At 54.1% G+C, this 18,019-nt stretch overlaps 2 protein-coding genes across 4 annotated transcripts; both read right to left on the reverse strand.

Annotated features, from left to right (window-relative positions):
* Positions 1-3,738: 3,738 nt before the first annotated feature.
* Positions 3,739-13,492, reverse strand: Lag3 (lymphocyte activating 3). 3 transcript variants are annotated; one of them, XM_052720409.1, is made up of 8 exons: positions 10,828-13,492; positions 10,455-10,602; positions 9,850-10,145; positions 9,011-9,274; positions 8,368-8,643; positions 4,744-4,980; positions 4,341-4,471; positions 3,739-3,972 (listed from the first exon to the last, which is right to left on the reverse strand). In XM_052720409.1, the coding sequence occupies exons 1-8, from the start codon at positions 10,883-10,885 to the stop codon at positions 3,808-3,810; spliced, it is 1,575 nt and encodes a 524-aa protein (XP_052576369.1). In that variant the 5' UTR covers positions 10,886-13,492; the 3' UTR covers positions 3,739-3,807. The 3 variants fall into 3 exon arrangements, with proteins under 3 accessions (XP_052576369.1, XP_052576368.1, XP_052576370.1); XM_052720408.1 differs by having other exon boundaries at positions 3,739-3,996; XM_052720410.1 differs by lacking the exon at positions 9,011-9,274 and having other exon boundaries at positions 3,739-3,996.
* Positions 13,493-13,613: 121 nt separating this feature from the next.
* Positions 13,614-17,790, reverse strand: Ptms (parathymosin). The gene is made up of 5 exons (XM_052720411.1): positions 17,552-17,790; positions 14,821-14,892; positions 14,557-14,635; positions 14,329-14,390; positions 13,614-14,158 (listed from the first exon to the last, which is right to left on the reverse strand). The coding sequence occupies exons 1-5, from the start codon at positions 17,594-17,596 to the stop codon at positions 14,108-14,110; spliced, it is 309 nt and encodes a 102-aa protein (XP_052576371.1). The 5' UTR covers positions 17,597-17,790; the 3' UTR covers positions 13,614-14,107.
* Between the last annotated feature and the right edge of the window lie 229 nt (positions 17,791-18,019).

Consider the following 18,019-nt stretch of genomic DNA (forward strand, 5'->3'; position numbering starts at 1 on the left):
AAGGGTAACAGCAGGGGCTCCAATGTGAACCCCAACACCTTGGCTTGACTGGGGATGTAGGGCAGAAAATTCTCTGACCCATGGAGCCCAGTAAACAAGTTCAGAGGTGGGAGGAGCGGTGGCCAATGGTCTGAATGCCCACAGGATAGCCTCCTGGTTGACGGGCTTGACCTTCGTTAGCCTCTAGTACATCTGGACAATGGAGAAGACCTCTAGGTCCAGGAGAAGGCAGGGATGGACAATAATCAGATGCCACTCCCCTCTCTTGGGCTATCTGTCATTCAAGCACTGCTACCTCGTGACAGCCAGGCTGTAAGTGGCCCCAGCAGTCCCACTTCCCGTGGTTCACGTCCTTATCGTGCCCCTTCCTATACCGTACCACAATTGGCCTGTGTGATCTGCAAAAAGGGCAGAAGGGGTGGCTGATCACTTTCAAGATCAGGGCATGAGAGGAATGCTTTTATCGGATCCATCCTGCCCGTCACCGTCACCAGGGAACAAGTCACAGCTGCCGTGCCACTAAAGGGGAAGAATTGAGGCTTCTGGCCCTTGGTTACCTGAGTGAGCCTTTTAGGAGGCAGATCCCTCAGTCCAGGCCAAGCTTGCCCTTAACCATAGCTCTGGCCACACCTTAAGAGCAGCCACATGATAGACCCTGTACCAGAACTATCCAGCTAACCTGATTTCTGGCTGTGAGAAGATTACTAAGTTTGGGGGTGATTTTTTTAAAAACGCAGCAATAGATAGTATATAATATAATAAACATAAAATAAATATAATAAACACATTTTGCTTCTGAGATGACTCCCCACCCACCCCCTGAAACTCCCTGAGCAAACTGCCTCCTCACATCCCTTCCCCTCCAGGCTCCCAGCCCAGGGCACTGGTTTATAGGTAAACTGGTAGGTTTCATATCTAATGCCATAAAAAAACCCAAAACAGACCAACAACCACTGGGGGACACCTAACCAATTAACCCAACTCCCAGAGACTTTAAAAGGGCACAGAAAGGGCTAGAAGTCACCCTGCTGGCTAGAGGGTGGGGTTTTGTGGGGAAGGAATGCGAGCAGGAACATCACCCCTAAGGAAGATCCCACAGTGCAGCACGGTTATACACAAGGTCCCAGCTCCTCTCCCTCCTTTCCATGTGAGACAGAGGAACAAGGTGGTCCTCCACTCTGTTCCCTCCATGAAAGAGCATGGGGAAGCCCCTGCATGAGCCCCCGTGAACCTATGACAACTCCTCTCAGAAACCCAAAGGGCATAGGTTATTTTCTAGTACAAAGCAAAAATGCCACCCACAGAACTTTCCAGGAAACCCCTGCCCTGTGAAAACGTGGCGGCTTCCACTGAGGCCATGGAAAGAAGGTCTGAGGCAGGGCTGCTGAGAAGCTACCTCAGCAGCTGCCTCTGGGCCTCAGTCAGTGACTCCTTCAAGTCTGGGGGAAGACCTGAGACCTCACACTGTGATGAGTATGGAGACCTGGGCGTTTGCCTCAGATAACCCTATTTATCGGGGACTTTAGCTCTGCGTAGGAGAGCAAATTATTGAACACAAGAGTAAGGGAGCCCGCAGGAGGCTCGTGGTGGCATATATACGCTGTGACCAGCACCCTATCAGGGGTTTGTGCGCAAACAGCTTAGAGATCTCTGTCTCTATGGAGACACAAGGGCCAGAGACGTGAGGACAGAGAATGGAAAGTAACGCTATTACTTTGTGTTGAGCCATAGGGAAGCAGGGAGCCCCTGAAGCCTGAATAACAAGCCATTTAAGGCAATCTGAAGTCCCGAGGCTTGTGGTTGGAACTCTTGAGTTGTTACAGGTGGAAACACAGTAGCACAGAAAGAAGGAACGGGGACAAACACACTGTAAAGTGAAGTCCTAAAGGGTCTTTGAAAGTCTCCTAACATGTATGTGGGGGGTGGGGATCTGAACTTAGGCCCTCACGCTTCCCATGCATTTACTGACAGCCCAGATCACTGTCCATTTATTTATTTATTTATTATTATTATCATCATGTATATGTGCATGGTGTGTCTGTGGGGGTGGTTGCCACAGCGTGCATGTGGAGTTCAGAGGATAACTCTGCAGAGTTGGTGGTTCCTTTCTTTCATCTTTACATGGGTTCCAAGCATTGGTGAATCAGGTCACCAAGCTTGTATGGCATGTTCCTTTACCCTCTGCCATATCTCACCGGGTCTATTAATGAAAATAATTGTTTGTTTGCTTTTTGAGACAGGGTCTCTCTGTGTAGCCCTGGTTGTCCTAGAACTTACTATATTGATCAGGCTGGCCTCAAACTCATAGAGACCCCCCTGCCTCTACCTCCCAAGGGTTGAGATTAAAGATGTGAAGGTGTGCCCCATGCCCAGGATGGTTTTTTTTTTTTTCATTAATTAATTTGTTTGGGGACTTTTTTTTTTTTTGAGACAAGGTTTCTCTGTGTGGTCCTGGCTGTCCTGGAACTCTGTAGACCAGCCTGTCCTAGAACTCACTCTATAGACCAGGCTGGCCTCCAACTCAGAGATCCACCTGCCTCTGCCTCCTGAGTGCTGGGATTAAAGATGTGCCCCACTACCATTCAGTAGTCTCTTAATCTTTGAGTCAGGGTCTGATGTAGCCTAGGCCGGCCTCGAACTTACTAGGAGCTGAATTTTTCAAATGCTGGAATTACAGGCAGGCACCTTCATATTCATTTTGTTAAAGATGGGGTTTCACTATGTTCCCATGTGTGTTCAACACTCCTGGACCCAAGGGGATCCTCCTGCCACAGCCCCCCATGTAGCTGAGACTGCCTCTGTACCTGGCCATTGTCCCCCTTAACAGGTTAGGAAAGGAAAGGTTTGAAGAGGTTGGCAGTAGAATGAGAGGACCTATGACTCCACAGCTGCAGCAATACCCAGCTGTCTGGTGGGTTGTTTCTCTCTCTGCCGGTGCCCTTTGTTACAGCCCTCCCCTTGGTCACGGTTGGATTATAACCTTGCCAGGACCAGGACGGCATTTCCTGAAGCTTGCATTGTTCTGCAGAATACATAAGCCATGTGGCAGGTTCTGGGAGCACACTCGTTGCTGCACACCCAGAGTGCACACCATAAATGAAGCACCTGCCTGCTGGCTCCATCTTGCCGACAGCAGTGTGTTTGTTAGATGCCAGGCCGGTGGCGGTTGGTCCAGTGACCTCCTCTGGGGTGTGACAAGCAGCGACCACTAGGTGGCAGTGTGTTGTCATGTCTGGGACCAGAAAAGTCACCCAGGGATGAAAAACATGGGGGATGGGGCAGAGGTAGCAACGTCAGCTGGTTACCCAGAAAGATTAGGAGGCCCCCATCTCCTGGAGGACTTCACATGGCCGGCTCATGTGTGCGTGCGCGTGCGTGCGTGCGTGCGTGTCTGCCTGCCTGTCTGTGCTTCCCTTCACTGTAGCGAGGAGTCTAAGGCCAGGGCTTGAAGTGCAGCTGAGCTTTGCTGTGGGCCAAAGGGACAAGAATATAAAGGAGACCAGGACAGCCAGCAAAATGTGGGTAGACTATGGGGAAGGGGCTGCGGAGGTAAGAAGTGAGCTTTAGTGGGGGAAAAGGATCGCTCGGGAGAAAGACTAACAAAGGCTAGTAACAGAAAAGGGAATGAGAAGCAAGATCGGCTGGAGAAAGTAGGTTGGGAGGCTAGCGTGGGAGACGGGAGCCCCCAGTGGCTGGGAGAGACCAGAACCGTCCCCGAACAAGAGTCAGACTCCAGCGTGCTGCTGACAGGGAGTTTATTCCGGACGGACGGAGCTGCTGAGATCTGCTGGCTGCCTTAGCTCCAGGTCAGAGCGGCCTGGGCTCTGGCTCCAGCTGTGGCTCCTGCTCCAGTTCCGGCTCTGGCTCTCGCTCCTGCTCCATCTCCAGTTCTCGCTCCAGCTCCTCTGTCTTACTCGGAGCCGGAGGTGGGTGAATCCCATTCTCTAAGGCAGAAAATCTTCTCCGCAGCCACTGTGGGGAAAGATGGAAAGGGCACTGGAGGAGGAAGGAACAGGGCAAATACTGAGTTCTACTGCTTTCTTTCCAGCCTTCCCCACCTGACCCAGGGCCTTCTTTCAGCCCCTCTGAACTTCCCAGCTACAAGGTGTTCCCAGGACAGGGGCTCTGGGTCCCAGCTATAAGGTGTTCCCAGGACAGGGGCTCTGGGCCCCAGCTACAAGGTGTTCCCAGGACAGGGGCTCTGGGCCCCAGCTGCAAGGTGTTCCCAGGACAGGGGCTCTGGGAGCATATTCAGAATTGACTATAGTTGTCTTCCTCGAGGAAGGGGTCCCACACAGCACTCTGAGGTGTGAGGAGAGTGAGCTCTGTCCTTGGAGTACCTTTCTTCTCCATAGGTGGAAGCCAAAGGCCCCAGTCACCAAAAGGAACAGTGAGAAGCTACCGAGGATGAGAAGGAGAAAGAGATGGCTTCCTTTAAGGTCACCCGAGGTTCTCTTTGCACTCCGGGCACCTATGAAGAAAGCACTGGATTAGACCTAGGGTCGGTCGGAGATCAAAAAGGATACCTTACCACACCCCATCCTTTACAGACGCAGTGAGGTCGGAGAGTTTAAGGACCTTGTCCAGGATCATTCAGCTAATGAATGACAGAAATAGGTCAGGCCTGGAGAGCCTGAAGCCAGGTCCCTGACTGGGAAGGGGAAGGGGTGGGGGTAGAGGGCTTGGAAGATGACCGAGGTGGCTGCTTTGGAGCTGGGGCCATAGCATTTTAGAGCCTCAGACCTGGGCTAGACTCTGCCATGGGCAACGCCGCTCCAAGAAGCTTCTGTCCCTGATACAGCTGGCATTGCCAAGGCTCAGAAAGGAGCCTGGCCTCCTGCATCTCCAACTTGGGGCCTGGAGAACTCCTGGACGGGTTGTTCAGGGGACGCCACACAAATCTTTCTTGTCCAGATGCTGGGGTTACTTCACACAACAGCTTCCCCGGGGAGCCAGGTAACCCGAAGGATTGACGAGTCACTGAAAAATTATAGAGATGTCTCATGTCTTGACCCCTGGGTTGTTATCAAAGTTGCAATCCCACATCTCTGTCACCTTACTCTCACTGGAGATCTGGTTGGGAAAACCTCAGGGGAAGGGACCTCATAGGTCACAACTAAATTGATCCTTGGTTTGTGTCATGTTTTTGAGACAGGGTCTCATGTAGCTCAAGCTGGCCTTGAACTTACTATGTAGCCAAAGATAACTTTGAACTCCTGATTCTCCTGCCTCTACTTGGTAAGTACTGGGATTACAGGGGTGTTCCACCTGGTCACAGGAATGTATGAGTCCCTGGGTCCAGTCCCCAGCACCATACAGACTGGGTATAGATACAAGAAAATCAGAAGTTAAAGATCCACTACACATTGAATTCAAGGTCAGCTGGAGCTACATGAGATCTTGTTTTAAAAAGAAAATAAGGATGGAGAGATGCCTCAGTGGTTAAGAATACTTGCTGTTTCCTCTCTTCCAGAGGACCCAGGTTCAACTCCCAACGTCCACTTGGTAGCTCACAATCTTGTCTGTAACTCCAGATCTAGGAGACCAATGCCCTCTTCTGTTTCTGTGGACACCAGCCACAGATGTACAAGCCCGAAAAACACCCATATACATATAATAAAATACTTTTTATTGTTGTTGTTTTTTTCAGACGTGGTTTCTCTGTATAACAGCTCTGGCCTCAAACTCACAGAGATGTGCCTGCCTCTGCCTCCCAGTGCTGGGATTAAAGGCGTGTGCCACCGCCACCTGGCTTTATAAAATACAATTTTAAATAAATTAAAAAGGGAGAGATGGTTCGGCGTTTACTAAGTTCCAGAGTTTACTGTGTTTCCAGAGGACCCATATTCAGTTCACAGCACCCACGCCTGGCAGCTCCCAATCACTTGTAACGCCAGCTCCAGAAGATTCAACAGTTTCTTCTCATCTCCTTGGATACCCTGTACACATACTCACACAGAAACACACACACAGACACACAGACACACACACACACACACACACACACACACACACACACACACACACACACACAAGCTTCTTCTCTTCTGAAATGCTCAGACTCTCAATGATCAGTCAGGCGAATTAGCACCCAGTACTCCCAACAATGCCAGTCCCCTGCCTCCATCACTTTGCTCACACCGATGCCCCCATTTTGTGGTGCCTCTGAATGAACTTCATGGACCCTTCCTGAATGTTCACAGCATGAGTAATCAACTGATTGATCCACAGCAGAGCATGCTCAAAGCTGACTAGAAATAAGGTGGTGAAGGCCTTGACCCTGCTGAGCACGGCACACGTGGGGGACTTGGTGACACAGACATCCAAGTTTCAAGTTCAAAAAACCCTGAGTCTAGCATTTCCCAGTGGTACGACCTTGAGAGCACTCCTCCTCTGTAAAGCAAGAGTGACAGTGTCTCTCCCCCTGAGTAGCTGAACACACTTGATTCTTTTAGAAGACACCGGAGGGCTGGTGATTTAGAGCAGATGATAGTTACCTGGATTCTATGAAGGCCTGGGTACAATCCCCAGCACCACATAATCTGAATGTGGGGGCTGTCTGTCTATAATCCTAGCATTTGGGAAGTGACCGCAGGAGAATTAGAAATTCAAGACCATCCTCCACTATATAGTGAGGTTTAGGCCAACCTGGGCTGCCTCAGACTCTGTCGAAAGAGAAAAGAAGGAAGGAGGAAGAAGGAAGAAGAGAGGGACATTGGAGGCCAGGCATGGTGGCTCACACTCGTAATCCCAGCACTTGGAGGTAGAGGCAGAAAGATCAAGAGTTCAGGGGGCTGGAGAGATGGCACAGCTGTTAAGAGCACTGGTTGATCTTCTGCGGTCTTGGGTTCAATTCCCAGCACCCACATGGCAGCTCACAATTGTCTGTAGCTCCAATTCCAGAGGAGTTGGTACCTTCACATATATACATGCAGGCAAAACACCAATGCACATAAAATAAAAATAAATAACCTTAAGAAGGGTTAGGAATTCCAATGGACTGACAATAGACTGAGTCAGCAAAAGCTGACGGTGCAGCTGAGGGCCAGAGTCAACATAATATCTAGACAGAGTTGTAGAAGAAGTGTGTGGGATTCGGGGCTAGCATTCTAGAGAGGTGTTGTCTGTTAGTTCCTTTACTTAGTCATGCCATCAATGTTTGTCTGTTTTGAGACAGGATCTCAAGGAGCCCAGGCTGGTCTGGGACTCACTATGTACTGGAATTCCTGATCCTCTTGCCAAGTGCTGGGATCACAGCTGTGTCCCACCAAGCCTGGCTCCAGGGGACATTACTAAGTACCTACTATGTGCTTAATGGCCACAGGTGAATGCTGCAGACATAGCCAATCTGTCGTGGCTGATAGCTACCAATCAATGAACACATATTTTCGGATTTTTCTTTTGCCTGTTTTTGTTTTATATTGTCTTGGAAAAGCCTTACAAATATTTGCTGATAATGGACTGATTTATTAACTCCTTCCAAATCCAGGTCAACTCCCACAACTCTAACCAAGCCCTAGGCCAAAAGCAGACAAGAATTTGAGAATATATGCTGTCTTCTCTGGGCCATTTGAACTTTTATCATCTCTGTTTCTAGCTTCTCAGACCTCCCGCCAATTTACGGTAGGGGAGTTCCTTAGAGAAGAAGGGGGACTTTTATTTTGTGACTCAAGGGGAGACTTTCAGTTTCAGTTTTGTTTTTGTTTTGTTTTATCATGGGAGTGAAAAAAAAAAAAAAAACAGCCCATAAGCTGGGGCGTGGTGGCACACGCCTTTAGTCCCAGCACTCCGGAGACAGAGCCTGGATCTCCGAGTTCGAGGCCAGCCTGGTCTACAGAGTGAGTTCCAGGACAGCCAGGACTACACAGGGAAACCTCGCCTTGAAAAAGAAAAACAAAACAAACAACAAAAACCAGCCCATAATTTGACAGGCACAGTAGCAGTTGTCTATAATCCCAGCACTCGGAAGTGGAAGATCAGGAGTTGAAAGGTCATCCTCTAAGCTACAACAGCCTGGGCCCCATGAGAAAAGGCACTTGCCATGCAAACCTCCTGAACCCGAAGAAAGGTGGGTGGAAGGAAATGACTCCAGAGTTATCCTGCGATCTCTACCTGCGCTGAGGAACATGCACCCATCATGTGCGCATACGCACACGCACACAGATACACAGACACTCTCTCTCTCTCTCTCTCTCTCTCTCTCTCTCTCTCTCTCTCTCTCTTTCTCTCTCTCTCAAATAAAACTTAAGAAGTTTACAGTTTGAGATGACCTAGCATCATGGAATACATATGCACAGTCTCTGACCAGCCAACACTCCCACCCTGTCCTCTGAAACGCATGCTCTTCCTTTCCCACCTGTGGCTGACCTGTGATGACTGCCACAGTGACCGTGGTGCTGAGCCACTGTCCCTGCAGGTCGATGCCACAGCTGTAGGTCCCAGCCTGCTCCAGACCCACGGCCTCAAGGTGAAGGGTAAAATTGCCATTCTTTCCAGCCACCAGACGCTCAGGGCCTCCCCCAGGAGGAGTCCACTTGGCCATGAGTGAAGAAGAGGTCCCCACACCAGGGGGCAAGTGACAAGGCAGCTCCACCCTAGAACCTGCAGCAGCGTACACCGTCAAAGGAGCCAGGGGCTCTAGACCTGGAGGAAAAAGGAGAGCCAACATCAATGCCCAGGGGTGGGTATGCAGTGGGATAGAGGGCGGGAACGTGAGGAAGGGCGGCAGAGGGTGATGGAGGTACTTTGGCGTACAAAGAGACAGAACAAAGCAGAGGGACCAGGGAAACTGGAAAACCCATACTGTGCTGGAGAGCAGAGGCTACCAGAAGGATGGGCAGCCAAGGAAAAACTGCAGTGAGAGGCCACAGCGGAAGACTCCCACAGCGGAAAGGGTTTGGACCCTGAGACATCGCAGCTGAGAACCTGTTTTGGGGGGCCCATGAGTCAGGCGAAGTGGGGGGGCAGGAAGGGGTTGTGGTCAAGAGTAAAGACAGCTTGGGAGAGTTACCCAGAACCTTGAGGTTGTATGTAATGGAGACATTGAAGCCATCTCTGTAGGTGAGGACACAGCGCCAGATCCCAGAGTCCAGGGGACGGACTTGGGGCAGAAAGAGGAAACTTTCAGCTAAGTAGCGATGGGAGGACTTGGGGACGGGAACTCGGCTCCGGCCCTGGAACCAGTGCACTGAGACTGGGCGGTCAGGGCGACTGAAGGAGCAGTTCAAAACGACCCAATCAGATGGCCTGAGGGGTCCTGGGGGATAGGCGATCACTGTGAGAAAGTAAAAAAGGACCAATCAGTCCACTAGAGGAAAGCACTTTCTCAACGCAGCCAGCCAGACTAAGCTGAAAACTCAGGGAAACAGGGACGTTGTGTTCGGATTCTCCGTCCAGCCTCCCATTCCAACCCCCAACTTGAAACCTGGGGTTGCTTAACAAGAGACCTGGGACTCCCCTCCGCTTCCTCCTGCCTTCACTTTACTTGGCCTGTTCTTTGGGCAGACCTTGCCTGAGGATGAGCTACGGATGTCTTAAATGAATCACTCTAGACCCCCGAAGAAGAGGTGCTGCCCCACCTCTACCTCCAACAGGGAGGGCGCTCCCGCTGTAGGTGGGGGGAAGGGAGCTGAGGTGTGTGATACAATTTCTCCGTAGCCCCCTCACCCCCGCCTAGAGGCATGCATTTCAGAGGGGCACTTTCCACCCTGCCATCAAGCGGCCACCCCTTCTCGAAGACTTCGGGAGGCCCAGGTCTAAAGCACCGCCCTTGCAAGCCACGGCTCTTCCTGTCTCGGGGTGACAGGGACCTGCTTCCCAGCCCTTCTCCCTTTGTCCCGCCCCACCTACTCGAGGCCTGGCCGACGCGCAGGCGGAGATGGCAGGAGAGGGTGCGGTCCGGGAAGCGCACCACGGCGTGGTACCCGCCAGCGTCGGCGCGCAGGGCTGGGCGCAACCACAGCGAGAAGTCCCCGCGCTGGAGGCCGCGCTCCTCCAGCTGCACGCGGGGATGCATGGGCAGCCTCCCGCTGCGCAGGCCTCCTGGAGCCACGCTCAGGATCGTGTAGGGATGACGGGGTGCAGGCCTCCCAGGCGAGGGCATCCTCCCCTTGAGGTCAAAGGCAGGGGTGGGAGCGCGTTGGCCACTGTCGCGGGGAGGGAGACAAGGCTTGAGAAATTCCGGGGCAATTTGAAAAAGCCATAAAGAAGATGCACTCCAAACACACTCTGGGGATAACGCAACATGCCTAGGAGAGCGCTTGACCCTTAGCGGCCGCCCTCCACCCCCCAACCACCCCTGTCCCCCCTCCCATCTGCTACTGGAGAGGCGGCCGACTAGGGACCTCAGAGGGACTCACAGAGGTGACAATACTGGCTTGGATGGGTTTTTTTTTTTTCAGAATGCCATTAGAACCAGATTGGGAGGCTCTGTCGCCCAACTTTGGGGTGCATACCCATCTGGTTGATGTTGCCAAGTAACCCCTCCTCTTCGCAGAAAGCTGAGATTCCTGTGGGGGAGTTGAGGGCTGCAAGGAAGCTGGACAGGAGTGCCCTCCTGGGCCCACACCACGGAGTCCTCTTTTCCAGGCTCTGAAGCCACGACTATGGAGCAAAAGAGAGGTCAAGGGCTATGAGCCAAGAGATTGGAAAATAGAGAAAGGACTTGGCGTTCCCAAGAGAGAAATATCATTCCTCCCTGTCAGGGGAGACTGAGGCGGCTTTGGGGTTGGAAGGACTGCCCTTAAAAAAGGCATGAGGCACCATCACAAAGCTAGAGAGACGGGCCATAATGGTCCCTGCTGGCTTCTCCCGAGCTCCCCATCTTACCTGGAGCTTCCCAAAGCAGCCGCAGAAGCAATAGGCCTCGGAGCAGGGCCTCCCTCATCTCCTCTATGGCCGGGGCCTCCCTAACCCTCCAAGGGAGGTCAGAAAGGGGTCCTGGGAGGAAAAAAGAGAAGTTCTACAAGGAGGGAGGAGAGGCAGAGAGAAAGAATGTACGGTGAAGAAGACCACGGGGGCGGGGGGGTGGGGTGTCTGGAGAGGGGGCAGGAGGACCAATGGCCAGAAACCAAAGAAAGCTGGCTAGATGAGGGGCAAGGGGGGGGGACACACCCCTAGGACAGGGCAGGGCTGGGGCAGAAAGCAGAGTGGAGGCAAGGCCACCTCAGTGAGCTGGGATGCTGATCTGCTCCTCTGGCCCCAGTCCTTCCCCACTTCCCCTCCCCACTGCCCGCCCCCCAGCCAGGGCTCGGGGTTTCGATTCGCAGTGGAAAGTGTGAGGGGGGCTGATTCCCAGCAGCAGAGCCCTCCGGCTCTGTTGTGGCACTCCCTTGTTTACTTCCTCAGACTCGGGTCTCCCCACCGCCCCCTCTTCCACCTCTTCCCCCTCTGTCCTCTCTTCTCTCTCCTCTCTTCTCTTCTCTTCTCCTCTCTCTCTCTCTCTCTCTCTGGGTTCTCTTCCTAGAATTACGACTGTATCGACTATATCTCAAAGCTGCCCCCTATGTCCCCACAGTCACACTTTCTTCCTGACAGGCTCTTTCCCGTTAACTTCCCAAGAACTTTGTTGCCTGCCTAGCTGTTCAGGATCTCCTGGACAGGCACACAGGAAGTATTACCATACCACAAGTTAGCAGATCTGAGGAAGGGCTTGGTGGCAGAGCATAGTGGCTACAAGGTGTCAATCTTCATTCTCTGCTACTTATGGTATTATACATTTTTCCATAAAGCAACTTGTGAAAACGCAGACGAGGAAGCTGAGGGTCACAGGCATTAAGTAACTTGCCTAGGTTAGGGGTCATGAAGGCATGTCCCAGTCCTAACCTTATTTGCATTATAGAGTGACTTTTCATCTTCTAGGAAGGGGGTAACAATGGGGTATTTGTTTTAAAGATTTATTTCTATTTATGTGTCTGTGTACCTGAATTCTGCCTGTGTATGAATGCCCAGAGGCCTGAAGAGGGTGTCAAATTCCTTGGAACTGCAGTTACAGGTGGCTTGTGAGCTGCCCAATCTGGATGCAGGTCTTCTGGAAGAACAGCTAGTACCAACAACTGCTGGGGTCATCAGATAGTTATCTCTCCAGCCCTGCCGATTGTGGTGATATTTTGTGTATGCTCTAACAAATAAAGCTTGCCTGAAGATCAGAAGGCAAAGCCAGCTACTAGTTAGCCTTAGAGGCCAGGCAGTGGTGGCTCACACCTTTAATTCCAGCACTTGGGATTCTTATGCCTTTGCTCCCAGTACTTGGGAGGCACACATGCCTTTAATCCCAGCACTAAGGAGGTTGAGACAGGAAGTGATATGGCTGGGCAGAGAGAGGAATATAAGGCAGGAGGAGACAGGAGCTTTTTTTTCCAGTTGAGGAGTTGGTGAAGTTACAGGTGGCCACGGCTTGTTCCTTTGTCTCTGATCTTTCAGAATTTACCCCAATATCTAGCTCTGGGTTTTTATTATGAAGACCAATTAAGATTTATGCAACAAGCTGGGCGGTGGTGGCGCAAGCCTTTAATCCCAGCACTCGGGAGGCAGAACCAGGCGGATCTCTGTGAGTTCGAGGCCAGCCTAGGCTACCAAGTGAGTTCCAGGAAAGGCGCAAAGCTACACAGAGAAACCCTGTCTCGAAAAACAAAAAAAACAAAAACAAAAAAAAAATTGTGCTACAGACAACAGGATACTTCACCATCTTCAAAGTTCCCCTCACCTAAAGATTCTGTACTAAAAAATGAAGGGAAGGGTTTATGGAGACGGAATAATGCAGAAATATTGTAGCAGAGCAAACTCAAGAAAAACTCGAGTCAGGAATGGTGTTACTTAACTGTATGTAATCCCAGATTTTGGAAGGTGGGAGTAGGCTGTGAATTTCAGGCTTGCTTGGACTACCTAGTGAATTCAGGGTCATCGTGGGCTACAAGGTATACCCTGTGTCAACAACATTACCACCAAAAAACCATTATCCCAGCACTTGGAAGTCAGAGGCAGGCAGTTGTCTGTGAATTGAGTCAGCCAGGGTTGCACAGTGAGATCGTCTGAAAACTGAGGCAGATGGGCTGGAGGACTCCTGACAACCCTGGCTCCCCAGCTCTGCCCAGCTGACTCGTGACAAGGAGACAGACCTGCAAGTAACTCTTGACTTAAGAGGACCCTGCTTCCCACATGTCAAAACTTGGTAGTTCTCTTTCCAAACCCTAGGTTGAGACCCAAGCCAACCAGCCTCTTCCACTTCTGGGCACATGTCAAAACATGTCCATGCTTGGTAGTTCTCTTTCCAAACCCTAGGTTGAGACCCAAGCCTACCAGCCTCTTCCACTTCTGGGCGGGACTTCCTGTTTCTAGAGCTGTTTCTATCTGCCTGGTTCAGCACAAAGGAGCTGGTAGCTTTCCACTGGGCTCAGCAGAGTCTAGATCTTGTGTGGGTTAACATAGAGTACATTGCTGAGGTGAACATCCCCAGGAACCCAAAACAGGTCACAAGTCACACCCAGAGGAAGACCTCAGGCTCCCAGGTCACCCCTGGAGGGCCGGCCGTGTCTTCTATCATTTGGGTATGAGGTCAGCCACCCCTTCTCCATCCTTTCAGGCACTGAGTGGACTCTGGGAAATCAGGAGACAGGTTAAAAACAGAAGCGCGACCGTTTCTTTATTAAATTATACAAAAAGGGGAGGGGGGCAGCTTCGGGGCTTGGCCCCAACCCCGGCCCCACCCCGGCCTGGCGCTGTCTGAGAGGAGGGAATCTGAGGGAGACCCAGGGATCAGGCAGGAGAGAGAAGAAGGGCAGGCTGAGAGGCGGGGGGTGCCGAGGGTAAGGAGAGGCTTTGCAAGGACAGATGGGATGGTGAGGGGGAGTGAAGGACAAGGAATGCTAGGGGACAAGTGAGGGCCGGCTGGGGAGCTCAGGTGAGGCGGATCGGGAGCTGGAAGGATGGCAGTGAGGGTGAAGGAGCAGTGTCTGGAGATGGAAATGAGAGGCTGGGTGGAAGGGCAAGGGTCACAGCTCTGGGGTAGGGCCAGAGCAGGGAGCCAGGAGACGCGGGGCTGTACTTGTGTGTTCCTGCCCCACCTCCAGGACCTGAGGGGCCTCCCATCCCCAAGCCCACTGGCAGGGGCTCATGCCGATGCCCCATTTTCTGTCTTCTGCCTCTTGGGATCTGCTTCATCCTGTGGAAAGGATAAGAGTTGAGGGAGCTGTACAAAGGAGACCTCCCCCTGTTCCTGCTGGCCCTGCTCTGCCCCTGCCTGGGCCACCACAAGGACCTGGGTCCATATCCAAAGGGCACCCAGCCCCTGCTATATTCCTGACAGCCCCTCAGGTCCCCACCCGGTCAGACCTCCTCTTCAGCAGCTCTCTTCCGCACTGGGCCTTCATCCTCCTCCTCCTCTTCTTCCTCATCTGAGGAGCCAGAAACAAGTCATTGGGGCAGGATGGGAGGCTCCGGGCACAGACCCACAACCGCCCTGTGGTTACCCTCAGCCCGGCTGCTGGTCTTCAACTGCTCCCCAACTCTGCTCCTTTGAGCCTCAACTCTTCCAGCTCAGCCTTCCCTGCCCCTCCCTACCTTCTTCATCTCCTTCATCATCATCCTCTCCATCCTCGGCAGTTTCTTCTTCTTCCTCCTCAGCTCCATTCTCCTCCTCCTGTGGGGACCAAGGCAGGCAGCGAGCGCTGTCAGGCTGGCTGTGTTACCACACACTGGGTGATGAAAGGACTCAGGGTAGGGAAGGAATGACGGGGGACCAGGAGAAAGGCAGGACCCCAACATCCCCAGGAAGGTAGGAAGAGGGGGGAAGGATGTTGGGGCAGAGTGGGGCCGTTTCCACACCTCCACTACTTCTTTCTTTCGTTCTTTCCGGCCAGCCTTCTCCTCCACTTTCTCCTTCTTTTCCTTCAGGTCCTGCAAGGCAGAAGGTCACCTTCCTCTCAGGACTAATGATGCACAGCCCTCGAGTCCCCCAGCCCGTTTCTCCAACTCTGCAGCTAGGTCGAAGGTGCTCAGTGAAGGTGGCCACAGTTTAAGGTACAACAGACATGCTCAGGTCCTCCGATTTGGGCCCTAACTGGCTGATCCCAGAGACTTTCTTCCTCAAGACCCAAGGGGAGCAAGCAGTAACTGAGGCTCCCACACCATGGAGTTCTTCCACCCGCCCGCTCGCCCCCCAGCTTAAGAGTTCAGCTCCACAAAGCAAATCCCCCATCTGCTGGCAGCCTGGATGCCCCACCCCCTCACCCTCTCTGCTTGCCCCGCTCTGCCTTTTGTCTACCTCAGGGGCCTTTGCCTAAGTACTCTCTCCCCTGGGCATCCCTCCCAGCGGCGTCCCCTTCAGCTCCTAAGGCCTTTGTTTCCTGTCGGTGTCTCCCTAATCCTCCTGTTCCTACTTGGCCCAAGAGCACAGGGATATGAAGATCACCCTCGCGTATTCCCACGGCGGTGCCTATCCCCAAAAGAAACAGTTTCGTATCCCCTCCTCTCCACCTTCATGCATATGCCCTGGGACGGCAGAAGCGTAGAAGTGGCCATTTTCAGTGGAAATAAAGGGGAAGTCCGGTAAAGGAAACACGCAGAAGGCGACGAAATCACAACAAATAAAGTCTGTGCCTGGATGGAAGGTGGGAGTTACCTGTCCGGAGTCCCCTCCCACCAGACTGTCCTCCCCTTCACTCCAAGATGCCAGCAGGTGCTGAAAGTCCTATCCTGACAGAGGGAGATGCTCCTGTGGGTAAGCCCGGCTGGACAAACCAGCCTCCCCGCCCCATGCAGATTCTACTTTTCTCCCTATCACACTCCTTGGCAGGTGCCACATTCTATGATCTTATCTAATGTTAGTATGCAACTCTAGTGTGCATGATCCCAAGTGGGTCGGAGTTTTCCTAAGTAGATCACCCCAGAACGATGTGTCCTTTCTAGAACAAGACTAGGGTAGAGGAGGGACTTGGTGCCAAACGACTGGCCTGAGGACACTGGGCGCTCTTCTCCCTGTAGGAGAGCAGAGTGCAAGGGCACTTGACCCTCTCGCTCCAGGCAGGTTTCCTCTGCACTCCGCTTGGTCGTCACTGCTGTCACATGGTGGGTCTGGCGCTCGCTCGTACTACCAGGTGAGCTTTGCCTTACATCCTGCGCCAGGCAGGGACTAACTCAGCTTTGGCCTGAGTTTCCCATCGGGGTTGATGGACGGGTGAGGGGAAGGGAGGGCGAATACCAGAGACCAAAGTCCGCAGGGCTGGCCCCCCTCCTCCTGGGTCCTGTCCTTCTGGTCACTGTCCTTCCATGATCTCTTTTCCAGGAGGGTATGTGACCTGCCCCCAGTGCTAAGCTGCTCTCTGGCCTCTTCACGGGTACACAAGCTCATACAGGCTAACACCAACTCACACGTCTACAGGGGAGCGCCCACGCGCTCTAGAGACACATGGCCCAATGTTTGGGCATTCTGGCACACTCTCACAGGGGCACTGTGGAGCCATTCGGCACTCACAAAGCGGCAACATGCCTCCGGAACATCTCAGTCTCCACATGCACACATGTAACTGACACGGGCAGTCCCACACACTCGCTGGATCTCAGACATACAAAGACGCCTACTCAGTGAAGTCACATGCCGCCGCACAACCCACCGGAGGGCCACACAGGCGCACCTTGTCAGATCTCACATGTCCCCTCTCCCACTGCCTTTCATGCTATTAGATCCCCCACCTTCCACTCGAGGCTCCAGAACTATACTGCCCTCCCCCCTAAAAAAAGACTGGGCTCCCAGCCCCCAAGCCTGGCCGCATTAATTTCCCTAAGCGACACTCGGCAGTTTCCCTGGGGAAATTAGAGGGAGGCTGGGAAAGAGACAAGGGCAAAGGGATGCGGCCAGGAAAGGCAGCTGCTGAGTGCAAAGACAGCCTGACGTATGGTCAGGCGATGCCGAGCTTCGGCTTTTTCGAAGGCGATTCTCTCCACCTTTCTGGTTTTTTTAGGAATTCGACATGAGGAGAAACGAAAAAGAGAAAACCGAAAGTCGGTGGTGGAGGGAGAACGGATGAGGACGGGCAGAAAAGAGGGTGCAGGAGAGGCGCAGCCCTCCGGGGACGAGCACAGACGGTCGGGCCGCGAGGGGAGGGGCCGAGGAGCAGCCTCCCCGGAGAGTCCTGTTTACACTTGAGGATCGCAAACCGCTTAGCAGAGGAAAGGTGAGGTCACAGTGGAAAGGGACCTGGAGCCGCGGCACGGACACCCGGCCCGGGAGGCGAGACGCGCCGCCCTCCGACGACGGGAGGGCGGACCGGGCCGCGGCGGGCGGGCGCGGCGGGGCACGAGAGGGGTGGGGATGGCGGGGCCGGGCGGCGAGGCCCGAGCCACCGCGCGCTGCGCCGCTAGAGGGCGCTGGCGGCGCCGAGCGGGGTAGGCAGCGCCGGGCTCCGAGCGGGGGGGGAGGGCGCAGCGGGGTCCGCGGGGACCTGGCGCCGGGGCCGCTCGGGGCCGTCGGGGACGACCGGGCGCGAACGACCGCGCCGATCGCGGGGCCGCCCGGGTGCCGGGCTGCCGCCGCCGCCGCCGCCGCCCCTGCCCGTACCTTGGCGCTCAGCTCGGCCGCTGCCTCCACGCTCTTCTCCGACATGGTGCCGGGGCCGGGGCTGGCGGGGAGCCGGGGTCCCGGGGCCGAGGCAGAGGGGCCCTGGACGGCGGAGGGTGGCCGCGGCCGGAACTTGGCGCGGTGGCGGCGGCGGCGGCAGCGGCAGCGACGGCCGCTCGGCAAGCTGGCTCGCTGCAAGAGGCGGCAGAGGCGCGCGGGGTGGGGCGGGGGTGGGTCCCGAGCCGAGACCCGCAGGGCTGCGGCCGTCCGGAGGGCGGGCGGGCGGGCGGGTGATGCGGGCGGTGGCCGGCGCGCTCCGGTCGCGGTCGCTCGGTCTTGCTCGCCGCCCCCGCACCAGCAGAGCTGCCGCCGACCAGCCGCTGCCGCCCCCGGGAAGGGAACCCGCTTTTAAGGCGGCGCTGCCCGACGGGAGGGGCTTCCCAGGGGTGGGGCAGGCGGGAGCGGGGA

Source organism: Peromyscus californicus, unplaced genomic scaffold, assembly GCF_007827085.1.
Source record: "Peromyscus californicus insignis strain IS unplaced genomic scaffold, ASM782708v3 Scaffold_6__1_contigs__length_162567912, whole genome shotgun sequence".
NCBI classification, from domain to species: domain Eukaryota; kingdom Metazoa; phylum Chordata; class Mammalia; order Rodentia; family Cricetidae; genus Peromyscus; species Peromyscus californicus.